Genomic DNA, 27,631 nt, shown 5'->3' with positions numbered 1-27,631 from the left:
CAACGGAAGGATTCTAACACGAAGCCTTCCATCAGCAACAGGCAGGATCATCCCTTCTATCACGGTGGTGGGTAAGCCGATCAGCGACGAACAGCGAGTCGGCCACGTTGACTGTGAAGTAGGGGAGGGAAAAACGGAGGATATAAGGGCGGAGAACTCGACCACGGCCGGGGAAAAGAGCCGGACAGAAGTCGGGGCCAGAGGCGCTGAGACTGGGGCAGCGTAAGACACGGAAGCCGCGGTGAAGGCAAACGCAGCCGGTGTGAGAGACCGGGCTGCAAGCGGGCTGGGAGACGCAACAGCGTCGAGAGCAAGCTCGACCGCGACCGGTAAAAAAAAGGCCGGGCAGCTACCGAGACCGCGAGGCGCAGCGACCGAGAACCGCTTGCGCGGGAGAAAATTAAAAAAAAAATTTTTTAAACCACGGAGAACTCAGCCGCAGCCGGGGGGGAAAGGACCGGACTGCAAGAGGGGCTGGGAGGCACGATTGAAAACCGCTGGGGAGGGCGAACGCAGCAATACGGCAATCGCCGTTACAGCCAGCGGGAGAGACAGAGCCCGAGCGAGCGGGAGAGACAGAGCCCGAGCGAGGGAGAACGAGACCGAGCGAGCGAGGGAGAACGAGACCGAGCGAGCGGGAGTGACAAGAGACAGCCAGCGGGGGAGAAAGGCAAACGCGGGAAGCCACCATTTTCGGAGGCGGGGAAGAAGACAAGCGCGGGAAACCGCCATTTTTAAAATAGGCGGGGAAGAAGACAAGCGCGGGAAACCGCCGTTTTGAAAAAAAAAGTTAAAGAGAAATTTCTTTTTGTTTTCTCAAGAAGATTGCGAAGATGCCTAAGCGTGGTAACATCAACGATTTCGACCCCGATGTTGAAGATTGGGCCACGTATGTAGAACGCATAGAGATATATTGTAAGGCAAATAAAATATCAAATGAAGATAAAGCACTAACCTTACTAAACTCAATGGGTGCAAAGACATACGGGCTATTGAAGCATCTTCTATCACCAGCTAAACCGGCGGATCAGACTTTCGCTAATATTGTTGCTGTCCTGAAGGATCATTTGAACCCCACACCGCTGATGTTAGCGGAACGATTTAAATTTTATGCGAGAAGGCAACTGAAAGAGGAAAGCAACACGGAGTACTTAATTGAACTGCGTAAGCTAGCGAAATACTGTCAGTTTGGGGAAAGTCTGACAGAGGCACTGAGAGAGAAATTCGTGTGCGGATTGTCGAAAGAAGGAACACAAAAGCGGCTGCTTGAGGAGAATGATCTTACACTTGATAAGGCTGTCACTATTGCAGCATCGCACGAAGCCGCAGCGAGAGGCACTGCGGAAATGCAGCTGAAGGCAGCGGTACTCAGCGTAGATCAAATGGCTTTGGGTACAACGAAATGTTATCGTTGTGGTAAGACGACACACGACCAGAACCAATGCTGGTTTAAAAACCAGGAATGTAGAAAATGTGGCAAGCTTGGTCACATAGCTAAAGTATGCCGGTCAGGAAAGAAGACCAGCAACAAAAAGTCACCGCAGAAAAAGTGCAGAAAGGTACATAAGGTGGCTGAGAAGAGTTCGGATGAACAGAATTCGGATTCAGACTCCAACAGCAAGGAACTGGGTAGTCTGAGAATTCACAATGTGAGTAAGGAAGCTGACCGACAAACTATCTGGGTCACACTGCAGATTGCAGAAGTCCAAGTGAAGATGGAATTGGACACCGGATCGGCGTTGACGGTCATGAATAAGCAAGATTACAAAAAGTTATTCAAACATATTCCCCTACGGGATACGGAGATAGTATTGCAGACATACACGGGGCAAAAAGTATACCCCATCGGAAAGATAAAAGTCAAGGTGATACACAAGGGCAAAGAACACCAAGGAATGGACTTATATGTACTACCTGAGGGAGGTCCACCACTTCTGGGACGGGAGTGGATCAGGAAAATAAATATGGACTGGCACTCCCTAAACGCAATAACGGTAGATTCCGGAAAGAAAGATGTCAAACCTGAACGATTGTCCAGAATATTGGATGAGGCTAAAGAGGTGTTCCAACAGGGACTGGGAACACTGAGAGGAATTAAGGCAAAAATCAAGATTGCAGAACATGCAAACCCAAAATTTTTCAAAGCCAGACCGGTACCTTATGCGATACGACCTGCTGTGGAAGCTGAACTGGAAGGGCTTGAACGTTCAGGAGTACTGTCTAAGGTGGACTGGAGTGAGTGGGCCACGCCCATTGTTCCCGTCATGAAGCGTTCATCGAGTAGCAAGCCAGGGGAACCGGGGAAGGTCCGCATCTGTGGAGACTTCAAGATCACAGTTAATCCGGTGCTTCACACGGTGCAATATCCACTTCCGCGGATTGAGGATATCTTTGCTTCATTGTCTGGCGGGAAACACTTCACCAAGATAGACCTGGCGCAAGCGTACTTACAGATGGAAGTTGAGAAAGAGTCGCGCCAGTATCTCACAATCAACACGCACAGAGGCTTGTATCGATATAATAGACTGGTTTTTGGAGTGGCTTCGACTCCAGCAATTTGGCAGAGGGCCATGGAGCAGGTCTTACAGGGAATTCCAAGCACTCAGTGTTACTTGGATGATATCCTGATTACAGGAGAGGACGAGGAGGAACACCTCGCAAATTTGAAACTGGTGCTCACCAGGTTGAAGGAATATGGCCTTGGAGTTAATCGCCAGAAATGTGAGTTCTTTCAGAAACGGATCTCGTACTGTGGTCATGTCATTGACCAGGAGGGGCTGCACAAGTCACCTGACAAGATCGAAGCTGTTGTGAAGGCCCCCGCTCCGGAAAATGTATCCCAGTTGAGGTCGTTCCTAGGGTTGATTAACTATTACCATAAGTTTCTGCCAAATCTATCCACGGTGCTGCACCCGCTGAATGCTCTGTTGCAGAAAGAAGTACCATGGAAGTGGAGCGAGGACTGTAAGAAGGCCTTTCGCAAAAGCAAGGCATTGATCACCTCAGAGGAAGTGTTGGCTCACTTCAACCCAACGCTACCTATTCGTCTAGCTTGTGATGCTTCCCCTTATGGTATTGGAGCAGTACTCTCACACAAGTTGCCAAATGGCTCGGAAAGGCCAGTCGCATTTGCATCCAGATCATTGACCTCCGCTGAGCGCAACTATGCCCAGATAGATAGGGAGGCTCTCAGCCTTGTGTGGGGAGTAAAGAAATTCAATCATTACCTGCAGGGCAAGAAGTTTACACTGCTGACAGACCACCAGCCGTTGGTATCCATATTCAACCCTAAAAAGGGCGTTTCCATTATGACAGCGCAAAGGCTACAGAGGTGGTCCCTTTTCCTAGGGGCACACCAATATGACATAGAATACAAAGGATCAAAACAGCATGGGAATGCTGACGGTTTATCGCGCTTACCGTTGCCAACGGTAGAAGAGGTGCCTACAGTGGACCCAGTGGAGATGTTCCACTCAACCATAGTGGAATGTCTACCAGTAACAAATTCTACGATTGAAAAGGAAACAAGAAATGACCCGACTCTCTCACGAGTCTACGATTTAACGGTGAAGGGATGGCCAGCACATGGCGAACGTTGCGTTGCCAGCATTTTCGCAAAGAAGAGAACAGCTGTCAGTGTGCCGAGGAACTTTGATGTGTGGATCCAGAGTGGTGATTCCACCCAAACTCCAGCATAAAGTGCTAAAGGAGCTTCACGAGGGGCATCTGGGTGGAGTGAAAATGAAGAACCTAGCCAGAGCGTTTGTGTGGTGGCCAGGTATCGATGGAGACATCGAAGAAATGACCAAGAGCTGTCTAGGATGCCAGAAGGTCCAAAATGCCCCACCACAAGCTCCTCTACATCCATGGGAGTGGCCCTCATCTCCATGGCAAAGGGTACATATCGACTTTGCTGGTCCATTTATGGACTCAATGTTCTTAATCGCGGTGGATGCACACTCCAAGTGGCCGGAGGTAATAAAGATGTCCTCCACCACCACGGAAAAAACCATCACAGTATTAAGGACCATATTTGCCAGGAATGGGCTGCCGGAACAGATCTGTTCTGATAATGGACCGCAATTTGTGTCCGAAGAATTCAGGAAGTTCTTAAAAAACAATGGGGTTAAACACTACACGTCCACCCCATACCATCCCGCCACCAATGGATTAGCTGAAAGGTTTGTCCAGACCTTCAAGAAGGCCATAAAGGCCATGGGTAATGAAGACATAAATCTACAACACAAGGTAGATAACTTCTTGTTGGCGTACAGGAATGCAACACATGCGGTCACAAACCAAACTCCCGCCATGATGTTTTTCAATAGAAGACTAAGATGCCGGCTGGATTTGATCAAGCCAAACATCAGAAGGGACGTAGAGAACCGGCAATTTCAAGGCATGAATGAAAGGCCAACTAGAACCTTCCAGATAGGTCAACAAGTTTTGGCCCGGGACTACCGTACCGAGAAATGGCAGCCGGGAACTACTTGTACACGACTAGGACCGCTGATGTATACCGTGGACATTGGTGAAAGCATAATAAAGCGTCATGTTGACCAGATCATAGAGTCATCCGAAAAGAGCCAACCTACTCCACAACTCTATACGCCTAATGATGAAGCAGAGATACACATAGTATCTGTGGTAAACCACTTTTACCGTTCACTATCGTTACACTATAGTTATCACTGTTAGATCGTTTCCCTATAGTTATCACTGTTCACATTGTTGTATCACTGTACGAGGTCGCCTCTTGTCACGCTGCTATACCTGGGCTGACCACTGCCGACTCCGCCCATGGCTCCGCCTACCTGCCCGGGTATAAAGGTGGTCGACTGGCTGGTATTCCTCCTTCTTGGATCCGATCACCCACGAGGGTGGGCTCTGTTATTTAGTCAATAAAAACCTATAGTTACTTTCTTAACTCGTCGCTTTTCATTGGACGAATTGATAGGTATATCAGTATCTACCTCCGATCCGGTAATACTGGAATCAGATGAACCCGACACTGGCATCCAAGCCGAATCGACCTTGCCAAAAGAACCTACTACACCACCGAAAACTACTACACCACCGAGGCGTTATCCGGACCGAGTCAGGAAGCCTCCAGAGAGACTGAATCTGTAAACTGTTTTTACATGAAGTTGTATATATATGTTATGATGTTATGTTTAAGGGGAATATATACTGTTAAGCTAAAAAGGGAGGATTGTAGTGTATGTAACCGTTCCACCTTTAAGAGAACTATTTTAAGGGTTGCACTACTTTATCTTGGCTGCTGTATACTGTAATACCAGTGGTGACCACACCGGTATATAAGTGCTGTGTAATGATTTATTGGGCAGTTGCGCCCTGACCTTCGACTAGTAAAGACCTGTTAAAGTTTACTCTTGTGGTCTGTGTATTAATTCTCAATATAACACACAGACTTAACAGGGTGGGAGTCTGGAACTCACTGCCCAAAAGGGTGGTAGAGGCAGAAATCCTCATCATATTTAAAAAGTACTTGGATGTGCACTTAAAGAGCCGTAACCTACAGGGCTACGGACCTAGTGCTGGAAGGTGGGATTAGGCTGGGTAGCTCTTTTCCGACCAGCACGGACACGATGGGCTGAATGGCCTCCTTCTGTATCATAATTTTTCTATGATTCTAACACATGGCAACAGTCCAGTTCCCCCTTCTCCAGCCCTCTCCTCCATCACATCCTTCACCACCAAGCACAAGGGCACATTATACCACCTCATCCATATTCCAAACGCAGGCTCGATAGGCCAAATGGCCTCCTTCTGCGCCGTTAATTTCTATGATTCATCTCTTCCTTGCTGCCTCCATAGCAACTGCTATTAGCATTCACTTCTCACCAACTTCTCTCATGGCTCCTTCCTCACTTCCCACTCCAGGCTTTCCATTCAACACCTCCCCATCCTGATTCCACTTACTTCTTCTCACTCTCAGTATCTGCACAACAAGCAGAAGCCCCGCACTGATCTTTGTAGGAGCCACTCAGTAACCTTCGCCCTCTATTTCTGCAGGATAAATCACTGCATAGCACAAGAGGAGCAAAATTGTGGAAGGACAAGGCAACATCATGAACCTCAGCAAGCTGGAGCAGCAAGCATTAGAAATTAGTGGCCTCTCCAGAGCTGTCAGAATAGAACATTTTGAGGGCAGGGGCTTCTGTGAACAGAGCCTCTGACTATTACTTGCACACCTTTTATGCACCTCAGCAAAAAAGCACAATCAGACAGCTTGACTACATTGTGAATGATGCCTGTCAATTGATACTATCCAGTCTCTCAGTGTCATCCTATCTCTTAACAACTCGCAGAAGAAAACACCTCAGAGGAGGAGAATCGTTCTGAAGAGGCAGCATCACATGCTGCATCACTCCCAAACAACAGCACAAGGACTGACACCCTGGCAGGGTTAGACTGAGTTAAAGGGGTCTGCACATGTTAAAGCACCCAGCACTGGTGAGTGTGCAGCAGGTACTGGTGGTACAGGCAGCCCTGAAGACAGTTCGCTGAAGGATAAGGTCCTCTCCCAGCTCTGCTGAGCAGATCAGAGATGAGGACTTCAGGGGCCCAGCAATCAGAATAAAACTGCTGGCCTCACACAAGCATGTGAGGTATTGGAAGCCCTGCCAAGGAGTTTCAGCACCATGCCCAAAAGGATAGAGCAATATGCTTCCATTCTGTGTGGTGTCATCTCGCATGGCATCTGCACTCTGCAGTCTATCTTGGAGAGTGTGGCCATCTCCAGGAACATTGCAGCCAGGCCCTCACAAGAGTCAATGTTCACCGCCTTTGCAGCTTTGGTGGAAGCTCACACAACTGCCATGTAGGTTCTGGGCTCCACCTTGAAGAGACAGGTGTCCACCTTGAACAGATTGGTGGACTGGATAGGAGCTTTGAAGGAGTCACTCTTCTGCAGACTGCTATCCCGCAGAAGAAGTGGAAGTGGAAGCCCCGTTTCCACCAGGCACGTTAGGTTAAAATCAAAACGAATGTTTTCCTACATTATAACAGTGATTGCACTTCAAAAGTACTTCAGTGGCTATGAAGCATTTGGGATGTTCTGAGGTTGTGAAAGGCGCTATTATATATGCAAGTGCTTTCTTTCTTTAGAATACAACATAGAATCTATGCCTTTCACCTATATAGCTGCATAAATGGTTACCTGGGGTTACAAAAGATTGTTGAAGGGAATGTAGGAGGATGAAATCATGGTCCACATGTAATTACTAGGAGATGTCCCAACATGACAAAAGACAAGCAAGGAGAGAAACTTGACCCTCATCGTCTGGTTAAAGTCCCTTTAGTTCCTTCCAGATGTGTCAACAGCAGCACGCAATGCTTTCAGTACCTTGGATCCATATTTTCTGGGAATGACTTGGTCAGAGAGGATTCTCTCTGACTGGATTAAGCAAAATTCCTTAGGGTGTGGCTCTCATTTGCTGGCTACTACTTGAGACCGGTGTTGGATCTGAATGCATCAATCCCAGACTGAGTACTGCTCTCACTTTTCAATAAGGAGCCCAAAACTGTATGCAGTATTCAAGGTGTGGTCTCACCAATACCCTGTACAGTTGTAGCAGGACTTCCCTGTTTTTATACTCCAACCCCCTTGAAATAAAGACCAACATTCCATTTGCCTTCCTAATTACTTGCTGTACCTGCATGCTAACTTTTTGTGTTTCATCCACAAGGACCCTCAGGTCCCTCTGAACTGTAGCATTTTATAATCTCTCTCCATTTAAATAATAATTTGCTTTTTTATTTTTCCTGCCAAAGTGTATAACCTCGTACTTTCCCACATTATACTCCATCTGCCAAATGTTTGCCCACTCACTTAGCCTGTCTATATCCCTTTGCAGATTCTTTGAGTCCTCTGCACAACTTGCTTTCCCACCCATCTTTGTATCATCCGCAAACTTGGCTACATTACAGTCGGTCCCTTCATCCAAGTTATTAATGTAGATTGTAAATAGTTGAGGCCCCAGCACCGATCCCTGTGGCATTCCACTAGTTACCGTTTGCCAACCAGAAAATGACGTATTTATCCCGACTCTCTGCTTTCTGTTAGTTAGCCAATTCTCTATCAATGCTAATATATTACCCCAATTCTGTGAGCTCTTATCTTATGCAATAACCTTTTATGTGGCACCTTATCGAATGCCTTCTGGAAATCCAAATACACCATATCTACTGATTCACCTTTGTCCACCCTGGTCGTTACATAGAAACATAGAAGCATAGAAGATAGGAGCAGGAGTAGGCCATTCGGCCCTTCAAGCCTGCTCCACCATTCAATGAGATCATGGCTGATCATCCAAATTCAGTACCCTGTCCCTGCCTTCTCCCCATATCCCTTGATCCCTTTAGCCTCAAGAAATATATCCAACTCTTTCTTGAATATATTTAACGAACTGGCCTCCACCGCCCTCTGTGGCAGAGGATTCCACAGGTTCACCACTCTCTGGGTGAAGAAGTTCCTCCTCATTTCAGTCCTAAATGGCTTACCCCTTATCCTTAGACAATGACCCCTGGTTCTGGACTCCCCAGCCATCGGGAACATCCTTCCAGCATCTAGTCTGTCCAGGCCTGACAGAATTTTATAGGTTTCGATGAGATCCCCTCTCAATCTTCTAAACTCCAGTGAGTATAAGCCCAATCGACACAATCTCTCCTCATACGTCATTCCTGCCATCCCAGGTATCAGCCTGGTGAATCTTTGCTGCACTCCCTCCATGGCAAGAATGTCCTTCCTCAGGTAAGGTGACCAAAACTGCACACAATACTCAAGGTGCGGTCTCACCAAGGCCCTGTGCAACTGTAGCAAGACATCCTTGTTCCTGCAAATTTGTTAAACATGATTTCCCTTTCATAAAACCATGCTGACTCTACCTGACTGCATTATGATTTTCCAAATGCCCTGCTACTGCTTCCTTAATGAAGGACTCCAACATTTTCCCAATGACAGATGTTAGGCTAACTGGTCTATAGTTTCCTGCTTTCTGTCTCCCTCCTTTCTTAAATAGGGGTGTTACATTTGCGGTTTTCCAATTTGCTGGGACCTCTCCAGAGTCCAGGGAATTTTGGTATATTGCAACCAATGCATCCACTATTTCTGTAGCCGCTTCTTTTAAGACCCTGGGATGCAGGCCATCTGGTCCAGGGGACTTGTCATCTTTTAGCCCCATTATTTTACCAAGTACTATTTCCTTAGTGATAGTGATTGTCTTTAGTTCCCCCCTCCGTGTGGCCCCTTGATTATCCATTTTTGTGATGTTGTTAGTGTCTCCTACCGTGAAGACAGATACAAAATATTTGTTCAGAGTCTCTGCCATTTCCCCGTTCTCCATTATTAATTCCCCAGTCTCATCCTCTAAGGGACCGTTTACTTTAGCTACCCTCTTCCTTTTTATATACTTGTAGAAGCTCTATCTGTTTTAATGTTTCTTGCCAGTTTTCTCTCATAATTCATCTTCTCTCTCATTTTTTTAGACATCGTTTGCAGGTTTTTAAAAATTTCCCAATCCTCTGGTCTCCCACCAATCTTGGCAACAATGTATGCCTTCATTTTCAATTTGATACCATCCTTTACTTCCTTAGTTAGCCACGGATGGTGCTCCCTTCTCTTAATACCTTTATCCTCTTCTTTCTTTTCTTGATCTCTTTTCCATTTTCGCTATTTAATTCTCCTGAAATTTATTTCTAAATTCCTCACTTATTCCTTCCATTCCTTTCTATTTTATCATCACCACGATTTCCTGCTTCCTTCTCAGAGATGTATAGGCCTTAGGTCAACTAAATGGTACAGCTGCTGACAATGTCAAAGCACCTGATTCTGCTTCTCAATGCCCAGACAACTGCTCTAGATCAAGCTGATCACTCTAAAATCAGTAACAAGACAGGGATCAATCCTGAAACAAAAGCAAAATACTGCAGATTCTGGAAATCTTAAATAAAAACAGAAAATTATGGAAACACTCAGCAGGTCAGGCAGTAATTGGCTCTGTACTTGCTTATCACAGAATCACAGAAACCCCACAGTGCAGATAGAGGCCATTTCGGCCCATCGAGCCTGCACCGACACATATCCCACCCTATCCCCGTAACCCCACGTATTTAATCCCCCTAACACTAAGGGTCAATTTATCATAGCCAATCAACCTAACCCGCACATCTTTGGACTGTGGGAGGAAACCGGAGCACCCGGAGGAAACCCACGCAAACACGGGGAGAATGTGCAAACTCCACACAGACAGTCACCCGAGGCCGGATTCGAACCCGGGTCCCTGGCGCTGTGAGGCAACAGTGCTAACCACTATGCCACCGTGCTGCCTTATAAACTGTTAAATCTCTAACTTCTTCCAGTTCTGATGAAAGGTCATCGACTTGAAATGTTAGCTCTGTTTCCTCTCTCCAGAGAACAATGCTGAACTTGCCTTTTACCAGTTTATACCTATGCTCGCTCCATTTGCATGACACTGAAAATGTACTACAGCTGTAGTTAGAATTTACTAGTGAGGAATTCCCAAGAAGATTGTTTTGCCCAGAATCTGAAGATTTGTCAGTTAAATACAGCACTGAAGGGGGTTGTGATAAAATCGTACACTTCCTACTCATAAGCTGTAGGCAATGTACAGTATTAATAGTGTAACATGCTTAGAAAAATACACTAACACAAATCAGACCATAATGCAGACAAAAAAATAAGACAACCTTAACCTTCATCCTGTTGGGTTACACAGCTCACCATCTAATAAACCACATGGGTTTCATTATTTCTGTATAATTCTCAGAGATAAATGAGCTTTCATTTTAGGCAATTTTTCAGTATGATACTGAGTATGACTCCTGCATTTACTGGATTTCTAGCTGTCAGTCATTTTAACTACTTCTTGTTTTCTGAGAATTAAAGATGTGCACCAAGATGATTCTCAGGACTGAAGACCATTTACTACCTGGCCCCATTGGTGCCTGCAGCTCTACCATTCACAGAATTAATATAAACCAAGACATATGAGCAAAGAATGATATCGAAGCATGCTCATGATACTAAATTAGGGGCATGAAAAGCAGTGAGAAAAGACAAAAAAGATTGCAAGACGACAAAACTAAGTCAATAGAGTGGGAAAATAGGTGAGAGCTGCAATTCAATGCAAAGAAATGTGAAGTAGCCCTGTCCTCTTCTACCACTTGGTCTGGTCCATCACCTACTGCGTTGTCGCTCTCTCCCTGCTGCTCAGTTTCCAGCCTTTTCATCTGTGTCTATCACTGCTATTACAGTCACCTCTGTGTCTTGCCCTCCACTAATGTGTCCATCACTGCTTCTGTGTCTACCCTGAAGTTTTCACATGAGATTGGGAGCTAGCTAAGGATGGCCTAGCGACTATTGCCATTTTCATAACCTTTTTAGATTAGGTATTCTGGAATTTGTATAGTCAATTCTGACTTGTGTGTGCATTTCAGAGCATTCAGCTCAGCCCTGCACCTCAATCTTTCCGAATGTTGTTAAGGTCTGCCACCTACTGCAGACCCACAGATAGTGCCGTGTCGCAAATGGACCCGGATAGGTTCTATCCTTCTTCCTCTATTTTTAAATGGTTTTAAAGGAAGTAGGGGAGCACATTGCAGATGCCTTAACTATAATCTTCCAAAGTTCTCTAGATTCAGGAACATCCCTTTAGATTGGAAAATTGTGCATATCACACCACTTTTTAAGAATGGCAAGAGAGGGAAACCAGGGCATTATGGACCAGTAACATCTGTTGTGGGAAAATTGTTAGAGTCTATAACTAAAGCTAGGGTGACTGAACACCCCAAAAATATTCAGTTGATCAGAGAGCGCCAGCATGGATTTGTGAAAGGTAGGTCATGTCTGACAAACCTGATTGAATTTTTTGAAGAGGTGACTAAAATAGTGGACAGGGGACTGTCTATGGATGTTATTCATATGGACTTCCAGAAGGCATTTGATAAAGTCCCACATAAGAGACTGTTATCTAAGGTAGAAGCCCACGAAGTTGAGGGCAAATTATTGACCTGGTTCGGAAATAGGCTGAGCGGCAGGAGGCAGAGAGTAGGGATAATGGATAGGTACTCAAATTGGCAGGATGTGACTAATGGTGTCCTGCAGGGATCTGTGTTGGGGCCTCAACTATTCACAATATTTATTAACGACTTAGACGATGGCATAGAAAATCATATATCCAAATTTGCCGATGACACAAAGATAGGCGACATTGTAGGCAGTGTAGATGAAAGCATAAAATTACAAAGCGATATTGATAGAGTAAGTGAATAGGCAAAACTGTGGCAAATGGATTTCAATGTAGGCAAATGTGAGGTCATCCACTTCGGACCTAAAAAGGATAGAACACGGTCCTTTCTAAATGGTAAAAAGCTAAAAACAGTGGATATCCAAAGAGACTTGGGGGTTCAGGTACATAGATCATTAAAATGTCATCAACAGGTACAGAAAATAATCAAAAAGGCTAATGGAATGCTGGCCTTTATATCTAGATGACTAGAATACAAGGGGGTAGAAGTTATGCTGCAGCTATACAAAACCCTGGTTAGACCACACCTGGAGTACTGTGAGCAGTTCTGGGCACCACACCTTAGGAAGGATATATTGGCCATGGAGTAAGTGCAGTGTAGGTTTACCAGAATAATACCCAGACTTCAAGGGTTAAGTTACATGGAGAGATTACACAAATTAGGGTTTTATTCCTTAGAATTTAGAAGGTTATGGGGTGATCTGATCGAAGTTTTCAGGATATTAAGGGGAAAAGATAGAGTTGATAGAGAGAAACTATTTCTGCTGGTTGGGGATTCTAGGACTAGGGGGCATAGTCTAAAAATTAGAGCCAGACCTTTCAAGAGTGAAATTAGGAAACACTTCTACACACAAAGGGTGGTAGAAGTTTGGAACTCTCTTCCGCAAACAGCAATTTTTGCCAGATCAATTGTTAATTTTAAATTGGAGATTGATAGCTTTTTGTTAACCAAAGGTATTAAGGGATTTGGGCCAAAGGCAGGTATATCGAGTTTGATCACAGATCAGCCATGATCTCATCGAATGGCAGAACAGGCTCGAGTGGCTGAATGGCCTACACCTGTTCCTGTGTTCTTATGTTACTATCAGCAGTAACAATAACAAATTATTATACACTTGGAAACTTAGCCTCAGCTCTTTAAACCTCCTCGCCCTGAAGGGCTGGTAAAAGCTGCTTCCTGATAGGATCAATGCCAACGTTTTGCACCAAATCAGAGAACTGCTTTTCTAATTTCCAGGCCGAGGATGTATAAAGGAGTTAAGGTTGAAAATACCTCAACACTAACTCTGCGAGTGTTTTGCACTGTGAAAAACACAAATCTACATTCATCACCTTCAGCAGCATCTAATGTTGAGGCATGATGAGCTGTTTGTGATTTCCTCCCCATTCTAGGCTTCCCCCAAGTAGCAAACATCAGCCAAGAGGCCATATGGGCCTATACCTGAACATTATGGCATTTGTGAGAGTCACCAGCATTAATCATCGTGCAGTTTTTACCTCCCTGTGGAGCAGTGCCTGGCTTTATGTGCGAAATAATGGTTTGTTTAAGTGTGCTGACACCATCTTCCGTAACCATTTACTGAACATAGTTTTTGTTAAAAGAAGCTGATAATAAGGAACAACATAATACAGTATTTAAGCTGAATATGCGACATGCCCCGTAATTTCCGATAGGAGGCTTCTTGCGTGCGGATGCCTCCTCACACACACACACACAGAATCCCCACAGTGCAGATAGAGGCCATTTCGGCCCATCGAGCCTGCACCGACACATATCCCACCCTATCCCCGTAACCCCACGTATTTAATCCCCTAACACTAAGGGTCAATTTATCATAGCCAAATCAACCTAACCCGCACATCTTTGGACTGTGGGAGGAAACCGGAGCACCCGGAGGAAACCACCCACGCAGACACAGGGAGAATGTGCAAACTCCACACAGACAGTCGCCCGAGGCCAGATTTGAACCCGGGTCCCTGGCGCTGTGAGGCAACAGTGCTAACCACTATGCCACCGTGCCTATCGGGAAAAAATCTACGCCCTCACCTGAGAGCTCCCGAGGTGCGGCCATTTCTGATCCTGGGCCTCTCCACAGTCGAAATGTGCAGGGCCCACGTATCCCAGGGGCGCAGGCGGTTCGCAAGCCTCCCTGGGATCACATGGGCCGGGCGAGCCAATGAAAGAAGGGAATCCCCCTTCATACTTTTGGCAGATAGACCTGTCAAAAGTATGAATGGGGATCACTGAAAAAAGACACTAAAACGTTAAATAAACTTTTAAAAAACCATCATGTTTTTAAAATGAGTTAAATTACATTAAATTTAATATTTTAAACAAAAATTTTATTTTTTGAAAAAAAAATTAAAGTTTTTTATGGGGCTAAAAATAAACTTTCCTTTTTTAAAAGTATTTTAAAATTATAAATGAGTGAAAACATTTTTTTTTTACTTTTAAAACTCTTACGCTGGTAAAAGCAGGTCTTATGCTTTTACCAGGCGTAAGATTTCTAAGGGTTTTCAGCGGGTGGAGGTTCTGCAGAAAGCGGAACTATCCGCCCACAGAGGCCCTTCTCCAGGGCAGGCGTCCGATCTGTCAAGAGGATTCTTGACAGATCGGAAATGCCGGTTTTCAGCATATGCGCTTCGCATGCCTGAAACCGGCATTTCCGATGTCCCTACGGGTGTGTACACACCTCGTACACACCCGAAGGCATCGGAAAATACGGGCCCGTAGCCTAGAAATTCAGTATAGCCACTTTTGGGGCGGTAAAGTCGGGCGGCCGCTAAAGTTTGCGCCCGCCGGAAAGTGGAGGCCACTTCGCCGATATTCAGTAGCTTTGGCCAAGGAGTTTGCTCGAGCGCTAAAACTGGCGATGCACGGCTATCTTTAGGCGCTAAGCCGGCGGTGCAGACTGATACCGCCGAGGCCGGGCGCAGCGCAGGTGCGGTCATGTCTTGATTGACAGCAGACACCCTGGCGCCGGCCAGCTCTTAAAGGGGGAAGGGTCGACTTGGTCTGCTGCCACGCCCTGGATACTGCAGCCCTCCAGCTAGGCCTAAACACTGCTGCTGGAGAGAAATAGCGCCAGGAAGGATGCAGAGGGCCCGTGAGCGAGTGCAGCGCTTCTCTGCCCATGATTTAAAGGTGCTGGTTAGGGCTTTGGAGAGGAGACGCCATATCTTGTTCCCGGACAGTGGCAAGAAGCCTGCCACCAGGGTGTACAGGAGAGCCTGGAGGGATATCGCCCAGAGGGTCACAGCCACCTGCGATGTCCCCAGGACTGGTGTCCAATGCCGGAAAAAGTTTAACGACCTCACTCGGATTGTCAGGGTGAGTACCCTTTCCAGTGTCCTCCTCATCCTTGCATGTGCACCTCACATTATGGGCAAAGGGACCTCAAAGCCCTAATGGCCAGCCCTCATCCAGCAGCTATGGCACTGGCATGAACATCAATTGCACTTTCTGCACTTTACACACTGGCCAAGCTATTCCACCATGGGAGGCAGTGCATACAGCAACAGGGCACCACACTGGCCAAGCTATTCGACCATGGGAGGCAGTGCATACAGCAACAGGGTACCACACTGGCCAAGCTATTCGACCATGGGAGGCAGTGCATACAGCAACAGGGCACCACACTGGCCAAGCTATTCGACCATGGGAGGCAGTGCACACAACAACAGGGCACCACACTGTACTTAGAGGCCGTCCTTTCTCTTGCAGGCCAAGCTGGCCCAGAATCTGAGGAGCCGGACTGTCACCGGGGGAGGCCGTCCCCAGTTCCAGCAGCTCAGTGACCTGGAGGAGCGCGTGGGTCGACTCATGGGTGGCCGGCTGATTGGCCCCGTTGCATGTGGAGATGCCGACCCTGTGCTGGGCCCCAATGGTAAGGACATGACCTTTTGGACCTCTCTCGTTCCCCTTGCGCTTCAGATCTACATCCTTTGCCACTGTCCGACCAATGCGCTGAATGCCACCACTCATGCCTCCCTCGCTGACGCCCTGTCCTCACTCTAAAGCTACTCTTGTGCCTTCCTGCTTTCAGCTGGTGAGGAGGAGGTCCCTGAAGCTGCCAGTGACAGTCCCTCGGAAGAGGAGGACGAGGAGGAGCAAGAGGAAGGCGGCCCATCGGGGGAACCCTCATCCGCGCCAGGGGATGGCAATGGAGGGGACACGTCTTCCCTGGAGGAGAGGCAGGGGGAAGTGTTGCAGGGGGGTGTAGCTCCTGTGCCCAGTGGCGTCGAGCCACGCGGGAAGGGTCGGTCAGCTCGGCGGCCTTCTCCCCAGAGGGGGGAAGTGTTGCAGGGGAGTGTAGCTCCTGTGCCCAGTGGCGTCCAGCCACGCGGGAAGGGTCGGGCAGCTCAGCTGCCTTCTCCCCAGAGGGGGGAAGTGTTGCAGGGGAGTGTAGCTCCTGTGCCCAGTGGCGTCCAGCCACGCGGGAAGGGTCGGGCAGCTCGGCTGCCTTCTCCCCAGAGGGGGGAAGTGTTGCAGGGGAGTGTAGTTGCTGGGCCCAGTGGCGTCCAGCCACGCGGGAAGGGTCGGGCAGCTCGGCGGCCTTCTCCCCAGAGGGAGAGTCCGGCCTCCAGTCCGGAGACGGTCCTCGCCCAGGAGGTGCGCCTCCTCGATCAAATGTCCGCGGACTCGGATCGCCGGCACACCGAGTTCATGGGGGTTGTGGCATGGTTGCCTGAGGCCATCGAGTCCCTGGCTCATAGTGTGTCCGATTTCGGGGCCTCACAGGCCAGGGGTTTCGAACAACTCGGGGCAGCACAGGCCAGGGGTCTCGAACAATTCGGGGCAGCACAGGACGCGAGTCGGGCCGAATTGAGGGCAGCACAGGACACGAGTCGGGCCGAATTCAGGGCAGCACAGGACGCGAGTCGGGACGACTTCAGGGCAGCACAGGCAGCGAGTGGCCAGTTGATCAGTGGTGCCGTGCAGTCACTGGCTGGTCTGATGCGGGCACAGACCAGGGCAGTACGGGCACTCACTGCTGCCACACTCACTGTGTCAGGCAGGCATCGCCAGGGCACCCGCCACGCTGCAGCAGCACAGCGGTCTGGCCTTCAGCAGATTGCTGCGCTTGCTGCAGTGCCAGCCCGGCCGAGTGCCAGTGTCTCAGGCGAGCAGCGAGCGCCTGGCATCAGCCAGCTTGCCCCCATTGCTGCAGCCGCCACTGCCACTCCCCCAGCGAAGCTGCCACGAGCTGCTGGAGAGACTGATGCTGCCCAGCCACAGCTGCAGCAGTCAGCAGCCGGCCCCTCGAGGGCCAGAGCTCGTCTAGGCCGACCCCCAAGGGCATCTGCCGTCACGCAATGTGCCCCTCAGGAGCCTTCCCCCAGCCTTGCAGCACCCACAGGGCCCAGGTTGAGGCGGAGCAGCAGGTCGGCCAGGGGCCGGAAAAGGCTGGACAAGGACTCGCCCTCTCGGCACACAAAGTAGAGGGTGTTGCCAAATGTTTTTTTATATGGGGGTGGTTGTGTTGTCTATGGGGGGGGTTGTTTTGGTAAGGCCGAGGATGAAGGCCATTTGGATGGAAAAGTTTTGTTATTCCTCCCCAGGTTGTGGGAGTGAGTCATGTATGTGTTTGACTGTTTTTTGGGGGTGTTGTCTGTTTTTGGGTTTCATGTGGGAAGGGCCCTGAGTTTGTTCAATAAAGCTTTTTCTTTATTCAGCTTGTCCATGTGTGATGTTTGAAGTGGTTGTTGCGTTAACCGGCTGAGGGCTTGCGGAGCGGCTGCATTCATGTCCCTTCATTGCCACAAGCCATTCCCTGACAGGGGGCCTAGAAGTGTCGTTCAATAAGCCGCCGACGGACGGCCCTTGGACCTTGTGGCTCCCTCCTGGGCTGGTACTCCTCCTCCTCCTCCTCCTCCTCCTCATGGTCCTCCTGCTCCTCCTCCTGAGGTGGTGGTCCAACGTGAGGTGGCAGTGCCTGAGTCCTGCGGATAGCCAGGTTGTGCAGCATGCAGCAAACGACGACGAACTGGGAGACTCTATCCGGCGAATACTGCAGAGATCCGCCGGAGCGATCCAGGCAGCGGAACCGTTGCTTGAGGATGCCAATCGTTTGCTCTATGATGTTCCTTGTGGCTTCATGGCTTTTGTTGTATGCCTCCTCAGCAGGGGTCCTGGGCGCGCGGAGCGGGGTCATGAGCCATGTACACAAAGGATAGCCTTTGTCCCCGATAAGCCATCCTCTTGGGGGAGGCTGTGCCTGGAACATGTCAGCCACAGTAGTCTGGCGCAGGATAAATGCATCGTGGCTGCTGCCTGGAAAGCGGGCATTGACAGCTAGGATGCGCTGCCTGTTGTCACACACCAGCTGTACATTGAGGGAATGGTTGCCCTTCCGGTTGCGGTAATCCTCGGCATTGTCGATAGGTGCCCACAAAGCCACATGCGTGCAGTCAATGGCGCCCTGCACCATGGGGAAGTCCGCGATCCTCGCAAATCCGACTGCACGCTGCTCCTGCCTCTCCAGGGTCATGGGGAAGGAGATGAATTGGTGTCTCCTTGTGAAAAGGGCATCGGTGACCTGCCGGATGCAGCGATGCATGGCGAACTGGGATATGTTAGCTATGTCCCCAGCAGCGGCTTGGAAGGAGCCGCTTGCATAAAAGTTCAGAGCCACCGTGACCTTCGCTTCCACCGACAGAGACGTCCTGCACATCAGCTGTGGACGCAGATCTCTGTGAAGCAGCTGGCAGATCTCTGCAACCACCTCCCTTCTGAAGCGCAGCCTCTTAACACACTGCGCGGCAGTCATGGTGAGATAGGACACCTGCTGGCGGTATTCCCTGAGTGGGTAAGGCCTACGTTGCCGACGCCTGATGCCCCCTCTGCGTCTAGGCATGGCTGCCCCTCTCACACAGCGTCTGCGAGCCCTTCGCACATAATGCTGGAACTGAGGGTTGGAACCCCATGCAGCCCCCATAATATACTTGCAAACAATGAAATCACAATGAGGCAAATTTCCAAGCTCTGGCCAGAAGCCAAAAATACCTCTCCTATGTTGGGCCAAATCAGTAAGGTCTCTTCCTTGGTCTCTGTCCAGAAATCCGTTGCACAAAAGTCATTGCAGCAAAATGGCTGGCCTTTATAGTTCAGTGTAAGTGCCCTTTAATTAGCACTCCCCGAGGCCCGCAGGGCCTCTGCTGCGTTCCACTTCACAGTTCTTAGCACCGCCATGCCCACATTGGGCGGGCGCGACTGAAGTTCCGATTTGGGGCGCACAAAGGGCGTTGCACGATGAAATGACGTCATAAGCTGCGCGCGCAGCTGAGCGCGCGCAAACACTTTGCGCCGGCGTTTAATGTCTACTGAAGTTGGGCGTAGGCGCAGATCGCCCTGCGCTCGGCCGCTAAGTGCCTAGCGCTCGAGATCTACTCCTCCTAAGGCGCTAACGGCTGGCGCACGCAACTGAATTTCTAGGCCCATGTGTTTTCTACACTACATCCATTCAGATACTAAACTGTAAAGAGGGCTGCATGCATTCACCAAGTAGATGCTTTACAATGAATCATAAAAGCATTTCAGCACTAATATAAATAAGTGTCATAATATCAGTACAATTATAGTTTTGCTCAGCATGTGCTTAAATCTTTTATATATATCAAATACAGACTAAAATTCTCTTCTGTCAATAACAATGTAGATAATCATTTAACTAAAAATGAATTCAAAGAAGCTCCTAAAGGATTAATGTCAGATAGTCAATATCTGGTGGTACAATCCTTGGCTTTCCTCACAACCTTCAATCACTTAAGTGTGGATCAACAAGAACTAGCACAGTTGCTGCAGAATACTCCTCCACTTCATTCAAACCACTAGTTATCATTTCTGGAGGGTTGCTGACTCAATATCCTGACACATACCTTCAGATAGTATCACAGCCATTTTTTACAAGGTTTAAATTAGCACACTGCCCAACACATTGACTCACTGCTTCTTTCAAAAGTTCTTCACAGACAGTGACATGTGTTTTCGGATCACTATACTGACTAACTGCAGAAAGGATTATGTGTCTCTGCTTGGCATGTCTATCTTTAATACAGTACCATCAATGAAATGACTATCAATAGATCATAGCACACCCCAGTGAGAAAAGGCCAAATCCTCTTTGGATTAACTGAATGATTGCTTAACTGATACTTCACCCAGTTCTATGGGCTTTCTCAAAAACATGCTTCTTGTGATTCTTGCACTAATGTGTCACTACCTGCGTACAAAACCATTAAAGATCTCTCTTGCAGCCTTTGTCTCATTGACTGGGCATTGATGTTGGATGTATTACTTTCTCACAATTTAACTGAGCATGACAGACTTTAATCTTCCTATCCAATTGAATGGTAGTTTCAGAATTCCTCGAGGTTGTCCTAAGTAACACACAAAACTGTGGTGACTTTACACTTTTTCAATAATGGCCCAGAAATTCGGGTCCTAACGCGTGAGTACACACGGGGTACTCACGCGTAGGCCCAACGAAAGTGCCGGTTTCGTGCATGCACTGCGCATGCGTGGGAAACCAGCACTTCCGTTCCCCTGAAAGAAGGGGTTGACAGGTCGAACGCCTACGCAGGAGAGGCAGCGCGTGTGCATTGAATTTACGTTTTTTTTGCAGGTTTTTCCGGGAGGGTAAGTCTCCAGCAGTTACACTTTTAAAAAGCAGGCATAAGGCCTGCTTTTAACAAGGTAAGTGGTGAATTAATTAAAATTAAAACATTTTTTCCACAGGTTTATTATTTTTAAATACTTTAAAGAAAGGTAAGTTTACTTTTAGCCCCGTTAGAAAATGTAATTAATTTTTTCAAAAATTTAAATTATTGTTTAAAATAGTTATTTCATGTAATTTATAGTTTATTTTAAAAACGTGATTTAAAAAAAAAATTATTTGAGGTTTTAGTGATGTTTTGGGGCTTATAGTTTTTATAGGTTTGACAGGCATTCCCTGCTACCATTGGCTCTCCATGGCCCACGTGATCCCAGGGGACGCACTGAACTAACTGCGCCCCTGGGATACGCAAGCACTGCACGCCGGCAGTTGGAGGAGGCCCAGGATTGGAATCGCACGCGGGCCCACAGCTCAACGGCCGGCACGCTAGGTAAGTGCAGGTCGGGGGCTTGCACCCGCGGGAAGCCCCCGACCCGAATTTCTGGGCCTATATCTTAACAATCGTTGCTAGGTCAAAATCCTGGAACTCCCTCCCTAACAGCACTGTGGGAGCAGCTTCACCACACGGACTGCAGCGGTTCAAGAAGGCGACTCACCACCACCTTCTCAAGGGCAATTAGGGATGGGCAGTAAATGCTGGCCTTGCCAGCGATGCCCACATTCCATGAACGAATAAAAAAAAATTCTCCCATGGCATTGTTCATCAGAGGATATGCTCTTTTATACTCTGTAAAGTACAATATATTATCAAGTCAATCAGTCAAATTGTGCTTTTATTACATAGTTTTGTAGGACTATTAATTGATATTTAAGGCTCAAATCCCATGATTATGTACTTATTTGTGTAGAAATAATGGATCAGTGCTGTAATTACTATTAAATGTTCGCTTAACTATGTAATTATTATTGCTTTTTTTAAATCCCAGCATACAGATGAAGATGTTGGGAGGAATGTTCCAGATTACAGGTAGGTAGGAGATAGATAGATCTAGGAATCATAAAGGTTTCTTCAGCATTGAGATAGAGAAGTCTACTCAAGCAACAGCCCAGATACACCCATGGTGGTATCACTAACACAGGGTGGATATTACTGGGTGGATCTCTCCCCAGAGGTCACCTGATGATTCCAAGACCAAGATCTCAGGGTCCTAGACTGTTAAAGATCAATGACTCATGAGCATTGGTCTCATGTGCTGGCAGTGGAGCCAGTCTCTTTTCATATGGTGCTGATGATGGCACACTTGGAGGAGTCTAGAACCCACAGCTATGGTTCAATATAGGAGGTATGACATCATTTGAGTAAAACCCTGGTGACTGTGGCAGTCCAGGAGATCAATGCAGCTTCCAGGCATCAAGATGAGGCTATAAGAGCTGCAGTCACTTCTGTAGTGGCAACAGCAACAGCTCAGAAATGGAAGTCTCTCAAAGCAGCCTTGACTGCTCAGAAACTGGAGTTTCAAAATCGTGGCCATGACTCCCAGTCAAAACCGTGTTGTAGAATCAGACTCCTGTATGCTTGCATTTAACCAGCCCCACCCTCAGCTATTTGATTCCAGTGGGGGTGCGCTGCCAGCAGAATGATCAGGGCCATACTGAGGTCACAGGAGGGAAAGCATGGCAGAAATCGAGGATGGTCAATTTGGGGGCAGAGTTTCAGCTGTGGGGCGCTGCCACATTTCACTTGCCAAACCACCAGTACACCACCCAGAAATGGTCAGGTTTTATATGGAAAGTCTGGGCCCTTATGTCAGAGGGAGTTGTGATCAAACGGTCTGCTGCTCGGACCACATCTTGACTACCTTGTGCAGTTCCAGTCACCAAGGCAGGAGGGAAATATTGATGTGCTGGGGCTAGTATAGAGAAGAGCCACAATGCGGATCCCTAGATATTGGTAACTATCTCTGTGCTGTCAAGCAGACCACTGCACTGCCTGCCACTGACTGGATCAAATTACACATTCCAGGCAGAGTGTTGGGTGACTGGTGGCCAATTACATTTCTCACTTCCCTATGTTGTCTGTATATTTGTATGTTAAAAGGACATGATGTTGCCCATAGACACATCCTTCTACATTTTGCTTACGTCTCTTTAGCCAGTTACTTATCCATAGTCCTTGCTTTACCCTTGACACCAACTGACCGTAGTTTCTCATGCAGCACTTTATCAAAGGCTTTCTGTAATTCAAGGTATATTAACTCAGGGGCAGCCTAGATGCACATCAGTATGGAACAAGACACACCATTGATAAAATGCCTAAACCTTGAGTTAGATTAAGGTTGAGGTTTCTGCTTGCCAACCCTCATCTATTTTCTATTAAAGTGAATGAGTGGAAACCATTGGCTGGAGAGTGCAGAAGCAGAAAATTCCAGCTGATATGTCAAATGGAATGGACATTAAAGGGGTAATACACAATTATAGCCATACAAAAGGTGTATATTGTTGCACCAGGTTAATTAGCTAGTTTTATTTAGAGGAAAACCCAATAATAAATATGTGTATCATCAACCATATTTACTTATTAATATCAGCAAATTTCCCATGGTGTTGCTCACTGAGACAGAGGATATGCTGTTTTGTAAGGACAGGAACATTATACCATGTAACATATAAAATATTATTCTGCTGCTAATTTGAAGCAGTGTAGTGTGGCCTTTCCCTTTACAGCCACAAGGTTTAATCTGTGTAAATAGGCAAACCCTGAGGTCAATTATAGGTTAATTATTGTAAATGTACAGTTGCTAGGGAAGTTTATATGTAGTTTTGCAGCAGTTTGTAAATTCCCATCTTCTCCCTAAGGTCACAAGAAACCAGCAGGATATGACTGGCTTTCTTTTTTTACACTCTTACCCTCACCATCAAATAACACAGATGACATATGTAACAAAGTGTGAAAGACATGCCTAGACACAAGACTTAAAAATCTTGAAACTCACAGCAAACTCTGTCATTTGCCTTTTCATACCAGATGCAAAGGAAACTGATCCAGGTTTGTTTGAAAATAAAAACTTTCTTTACGTTAACATTTTAAACCCAAGATCTATAGGGGTGAGCTTTGATAGGCCAAACTGACTTTTCTTATGTTCTTAATTATACTATTTCCATGCACAGTATTCCCTCAATTTAGTATTTAACCATGATTTTGTACAAACCTGGTTTGAAACAGTTTAGACAATATTAAAACATAATGCTGCTTTGAGTACCCTGCACTGCTTGCTTCTCTAATCCTCAAACGTATTTTAAAGGATTATATCTCTGCACAACTGACGATACAAGAACATTCAATATATGTAGCACCAGAGAGCAAACTAAATATAGCTCACCTTATACACTGTACAGTGCTCCAACACTTAAAATATCTGACACCCTCTCCTTCCCTGTTAATTTATTTTTTGGAGCAAATCACCTGTCAGAGAAATTGAATCAACTAACAGAAAGGTAAAAAAATCACTTTCCTTCCCCATCCCCATTCCCAAAATGGTAATGGCAAGTTGTCCCTTACGCAGCTGAATGTACGGAATGTGGTTAAAGCAGTTGCCATATCAAAAGCAGAAACTCCTGACAACGTTTATCCACTTACTTAAAATGTTGCAACTGCAATAACTAACACCGTACCAAAAAAAAGCATGCAACATTTTGCGAAGTTTCACAGTGAAGTGCAGTGTCAGTGTTGCAAACATTTGACTAAAAGTCTCAGGATTACGATTTACAGGAACCATAAGCTTCCGGGGGTTTCACAGCTGTCAAAGATCCCAGACCACACAGTGCTGCCGGTAGATGGACTCTGCCTGACCCTCCCTTGCTGCATACTTACCTGTCAGATCTGGCGGCGACGATCTCAGCGCTGTGGGCATCCTTGGCAGCTCTGCCCGGCTCAGTCTCAGCCATTGTTCTTCGCTGCGCCGGGGCAGTCGGGCGCGCTGGGTTCTGTAGTTCCGCGGGCAGGCAGCGCCTATTCACATGGCCCGGGAGCAGCGGCACGCAAGACTACAACTCCCCGCAGGCCCCGCTTGGTTGAAATAGCAACGCTAAGTAAACACACAGCCCCAGAAACGGTGGGAAGCCCCACCTCCATCACTCTTGCAAATGTTAAACAAATGCATATCCATTGCACCCATAGGTCGCAATCTGCTTTTCAAAGTGCAGAGCAGGAGAGAAAAAAAAACTGAAATAGCCTCTCTTTGGGAGATGATCAGATTATTTTTACTTTATTTTATTTCAGATTACTTCAGCTTCTTTATTGCGATCCACTAGTTGTCATTGAGTGAAACAGGTTATTTTTAGTAACATCTGCAAGCTGACCACACTACAAAAATGGGGCTGGCTTTTGTCCAGTGGTGTATCAGTTCTAAATGTTTAAGAACTGCTGCTAATCTCGCTAGAAAAAAAAATGTTAATAACACTCGAGTTTTGGTGGGCCAGCTTTGTATAATTATCTACATCTAGGTGCAGATTAGGGTGGGTACATTCCAGAAAATTGTGTGCAAGTGAAATTTTAAGGGATAATGTCAGGAATAAGAAACTTCAGTTATGAGTAGAGACTTGAGATACTGGGACTATGTCCAACTGGAACAAGGATTGGTAAAAGGGGATTTGATAGAGGTTTTAAAAATGATAAAGGGCCAGAATTTGCTGTCAAAATAGTGGTGAGGCTAATGGCGCTCGCTGTTATTTAAGCATAAATGATAGAGCAACTTTAGAGGGGCAGATGCGCGGTTAAATGCGAATATCCAAAAGTTGCTGTCTGAGTTGCGCCGCTCCGCCACTAGCTTCGCGAAACAGCATTTCGTTGCCTGCCTCACCATTAACATGCATTGAATGGTGTGAAGTTTGCTGTATTTGCACAGTAGGTACAGACTAAACATGCCACAGATATTTAGGGCTAGTAATTAATAGCGTAAGTACCTTTTTAACAATATGATAATTGTTAGTTACTGCCAATCAATCTCTTTGGCACCAAAAATTAACTATTACAAGTGTAGAGTCTCATTCCTTCAGGTGTTGAATTTTTCGGGCAGGTTTTAAAAATGTCAAATTTTACATTTAAAATGTTTTTTCTTACTTTCTGTCCCTTTTTTCTCTCTCTTAATCCAATCTTACTTTCCCTCTTTAGTTCTCTTCCTGTACATGAATTGACATTGAATTCACCCCCTTTAATTCACTCTCCTTCTCAGTCCTTCCGCTCATCCTTAAATCTGATTGGTTAAGGAGATAGCCTGTTGCTTGCCCTGTTCACTCAGGTCCCAGATACCCTGTTTCCTCGCTGCGCCGTTACCAGCTCGCACCTTCAGCAACTTTATGGGCAAAATTGTTTTGAGCTGAAGGGTGCAGCAGCAAGTTTAACTGACGGCAGGTGCTGTTAGATGCCTCGCTGCAGCAAAATCTGACCCACAGGTTTTGATGGGGTGAACAAGGAAATACTATTTTGTTTGGCTGAGAAATTAGTGAAGATAAGTCATCAATGTAAAATTGTCCTAAGAAAGTGAGGAAACAGATTAGGAGACATTTCTTTACTCAGAGGTTGTTGGAGCATGGAATGTTTTGCCACACAGATGCCAATAGCTTGGTCCCCACAACAAGTAGAAAGGGAATCCTTTGCCAAAATGGAATTGAAAAACATTCTACAGTGCATCCAATCTGATCTCTGCCCACAGTATCTTCCCATGAAGGAGGAACTGTGTGTACTGGGTCAATTGGTCAGGAGAGGGAACCAAGTTATCATCTCAAGGGCTTTGATGAATCAAGATGTTGGTGGATGAAGGACGTCTAGGGTTGCCAACCCTGATTGGACAAATTCCTGGAGGGTTGATCACCTGACAGTTGATCACGTGACATTTGCCTGCAGTTTGTACATGTTATTGCACTGAGCAGCTTGTCTGTTACTGCCCGGCCTGTCCTGCTCACTAGCAGGTGTGGACAGTTCTATTGGACATCATTCCTGCTCCAGGGTTCTGAGACTTGTTGTGGTCCACAAACCTTTCAGAACACATGCAAACGAATGGAAAGGCAATGCCCAGGAAGCTCCAGCCTTACCCCTTGACAGAGGCTTAGTTTTAGCTGTGGAGGAGAAAAATGTAAAACCGGTTAAGCAAGAAGTCCCATAAGCACAAAACAGCCCTTTAAACAACAGCACCTTCACCTGTAACTTTGCAGCAAATACTGAGTCAACAGTTTGTTTTTGGAGGAAAATGGAATGAAACAATGGAACTATGACTCTATAAGAACATAAGAAATAAGAGCAGGAGTAGGCCATACGGCCCCTTGAGCCTGCTCCAACATTCAATAAGATCATGGCTGATTACCGACCTCAACTCCACTTTCCCGCCCGATCTCCATATACTGTACCTTGATTCCCCTAGAGTCCAAAAATCTATCTATCTCAGCCTTGAATATACTCAAAGACTCAGCATTCACAGCCCTCTGGGGCAGAGAATTCCAAAGATAATGGTGAAGTGGAACGGCAAAGCAGGACACTACTGTCAGTGTTACAAGCTACACAGGCAGAAAGGAAAAAAATGGAAGCAGGAAATGGTAACATTCCTAATGGCATACTGGAATACCCCACAGGCAAAGATGGGTGTGATCCCAGTAGGGTTAATGTTTAGACGTGAGCTACACACAAAGTTGCCAGAAGTTCAGCACAATGCCAGTGTTATGGATGAGGGCCACTGTAAGTAGGACTGGAAGCGTAAAGTTGAGGTGATGGAATAGGTGGATGGACAACCCTGACTGAGGTTCTGGTGAAGGCGTTGAAAACGGGTAAACTGATGATGAATTTCGAACCCGAAACCTAAACTGGTGAGGAGAGAAGGGAGCAGTCACCATGCAGTCACCATCCATGGTGAAGTTTAAATGGAACAAATCACTCGTGAAGAAGCTGGTGGGAGA

The 27,631-nt window shown here is 46.8% G+C and overlaps 1 protein-coding gene across 1 annotated transcript in view; it reads right to left on the bottom strand.

Annotated features, from left to right (window-relative positions):
* Positions 1 to 24,662, bottom strand: part of LOC147108701 (uridine-cytidine kinase-like 1) — a 378,363-nt gene extending 353,701 nt beyond the window's left edge. Inside the window, exon 1 of the mRNA XM_086005435.1 lies at positions 24,558 to 24,662. Coding sequence (XP_085861561.1) covers positions 24,558 to 24,631 — 74 coding nt within the window. The 5' untranslated portion in view covers positions 24,632 to 24,662. The remainder of the gene's footprint in view (positions 1 to 24,557) is intronic.
* Positions 24,663 to 27,631: the final 2,969 nt, after the last annotated feature.

Source organism: Somniosus microcephalus, chromosome 13 (assembly GCF_052327205.1).
Source record: "Somniosus microcephalus isolate GS21.2 chromosome 13, FLI_Smic_1.0, whole genome shotgun sequence".
Lineage (NCBI taxonomy): Eukaryota > Metazoa > Chordata > Chondrichthyes > Squaliformes > Somniosidae > Somniosus > Somniosus microcephalus.
This window is presented reverse-complemented; position numbering and strand designations above follow the sequence as displayed.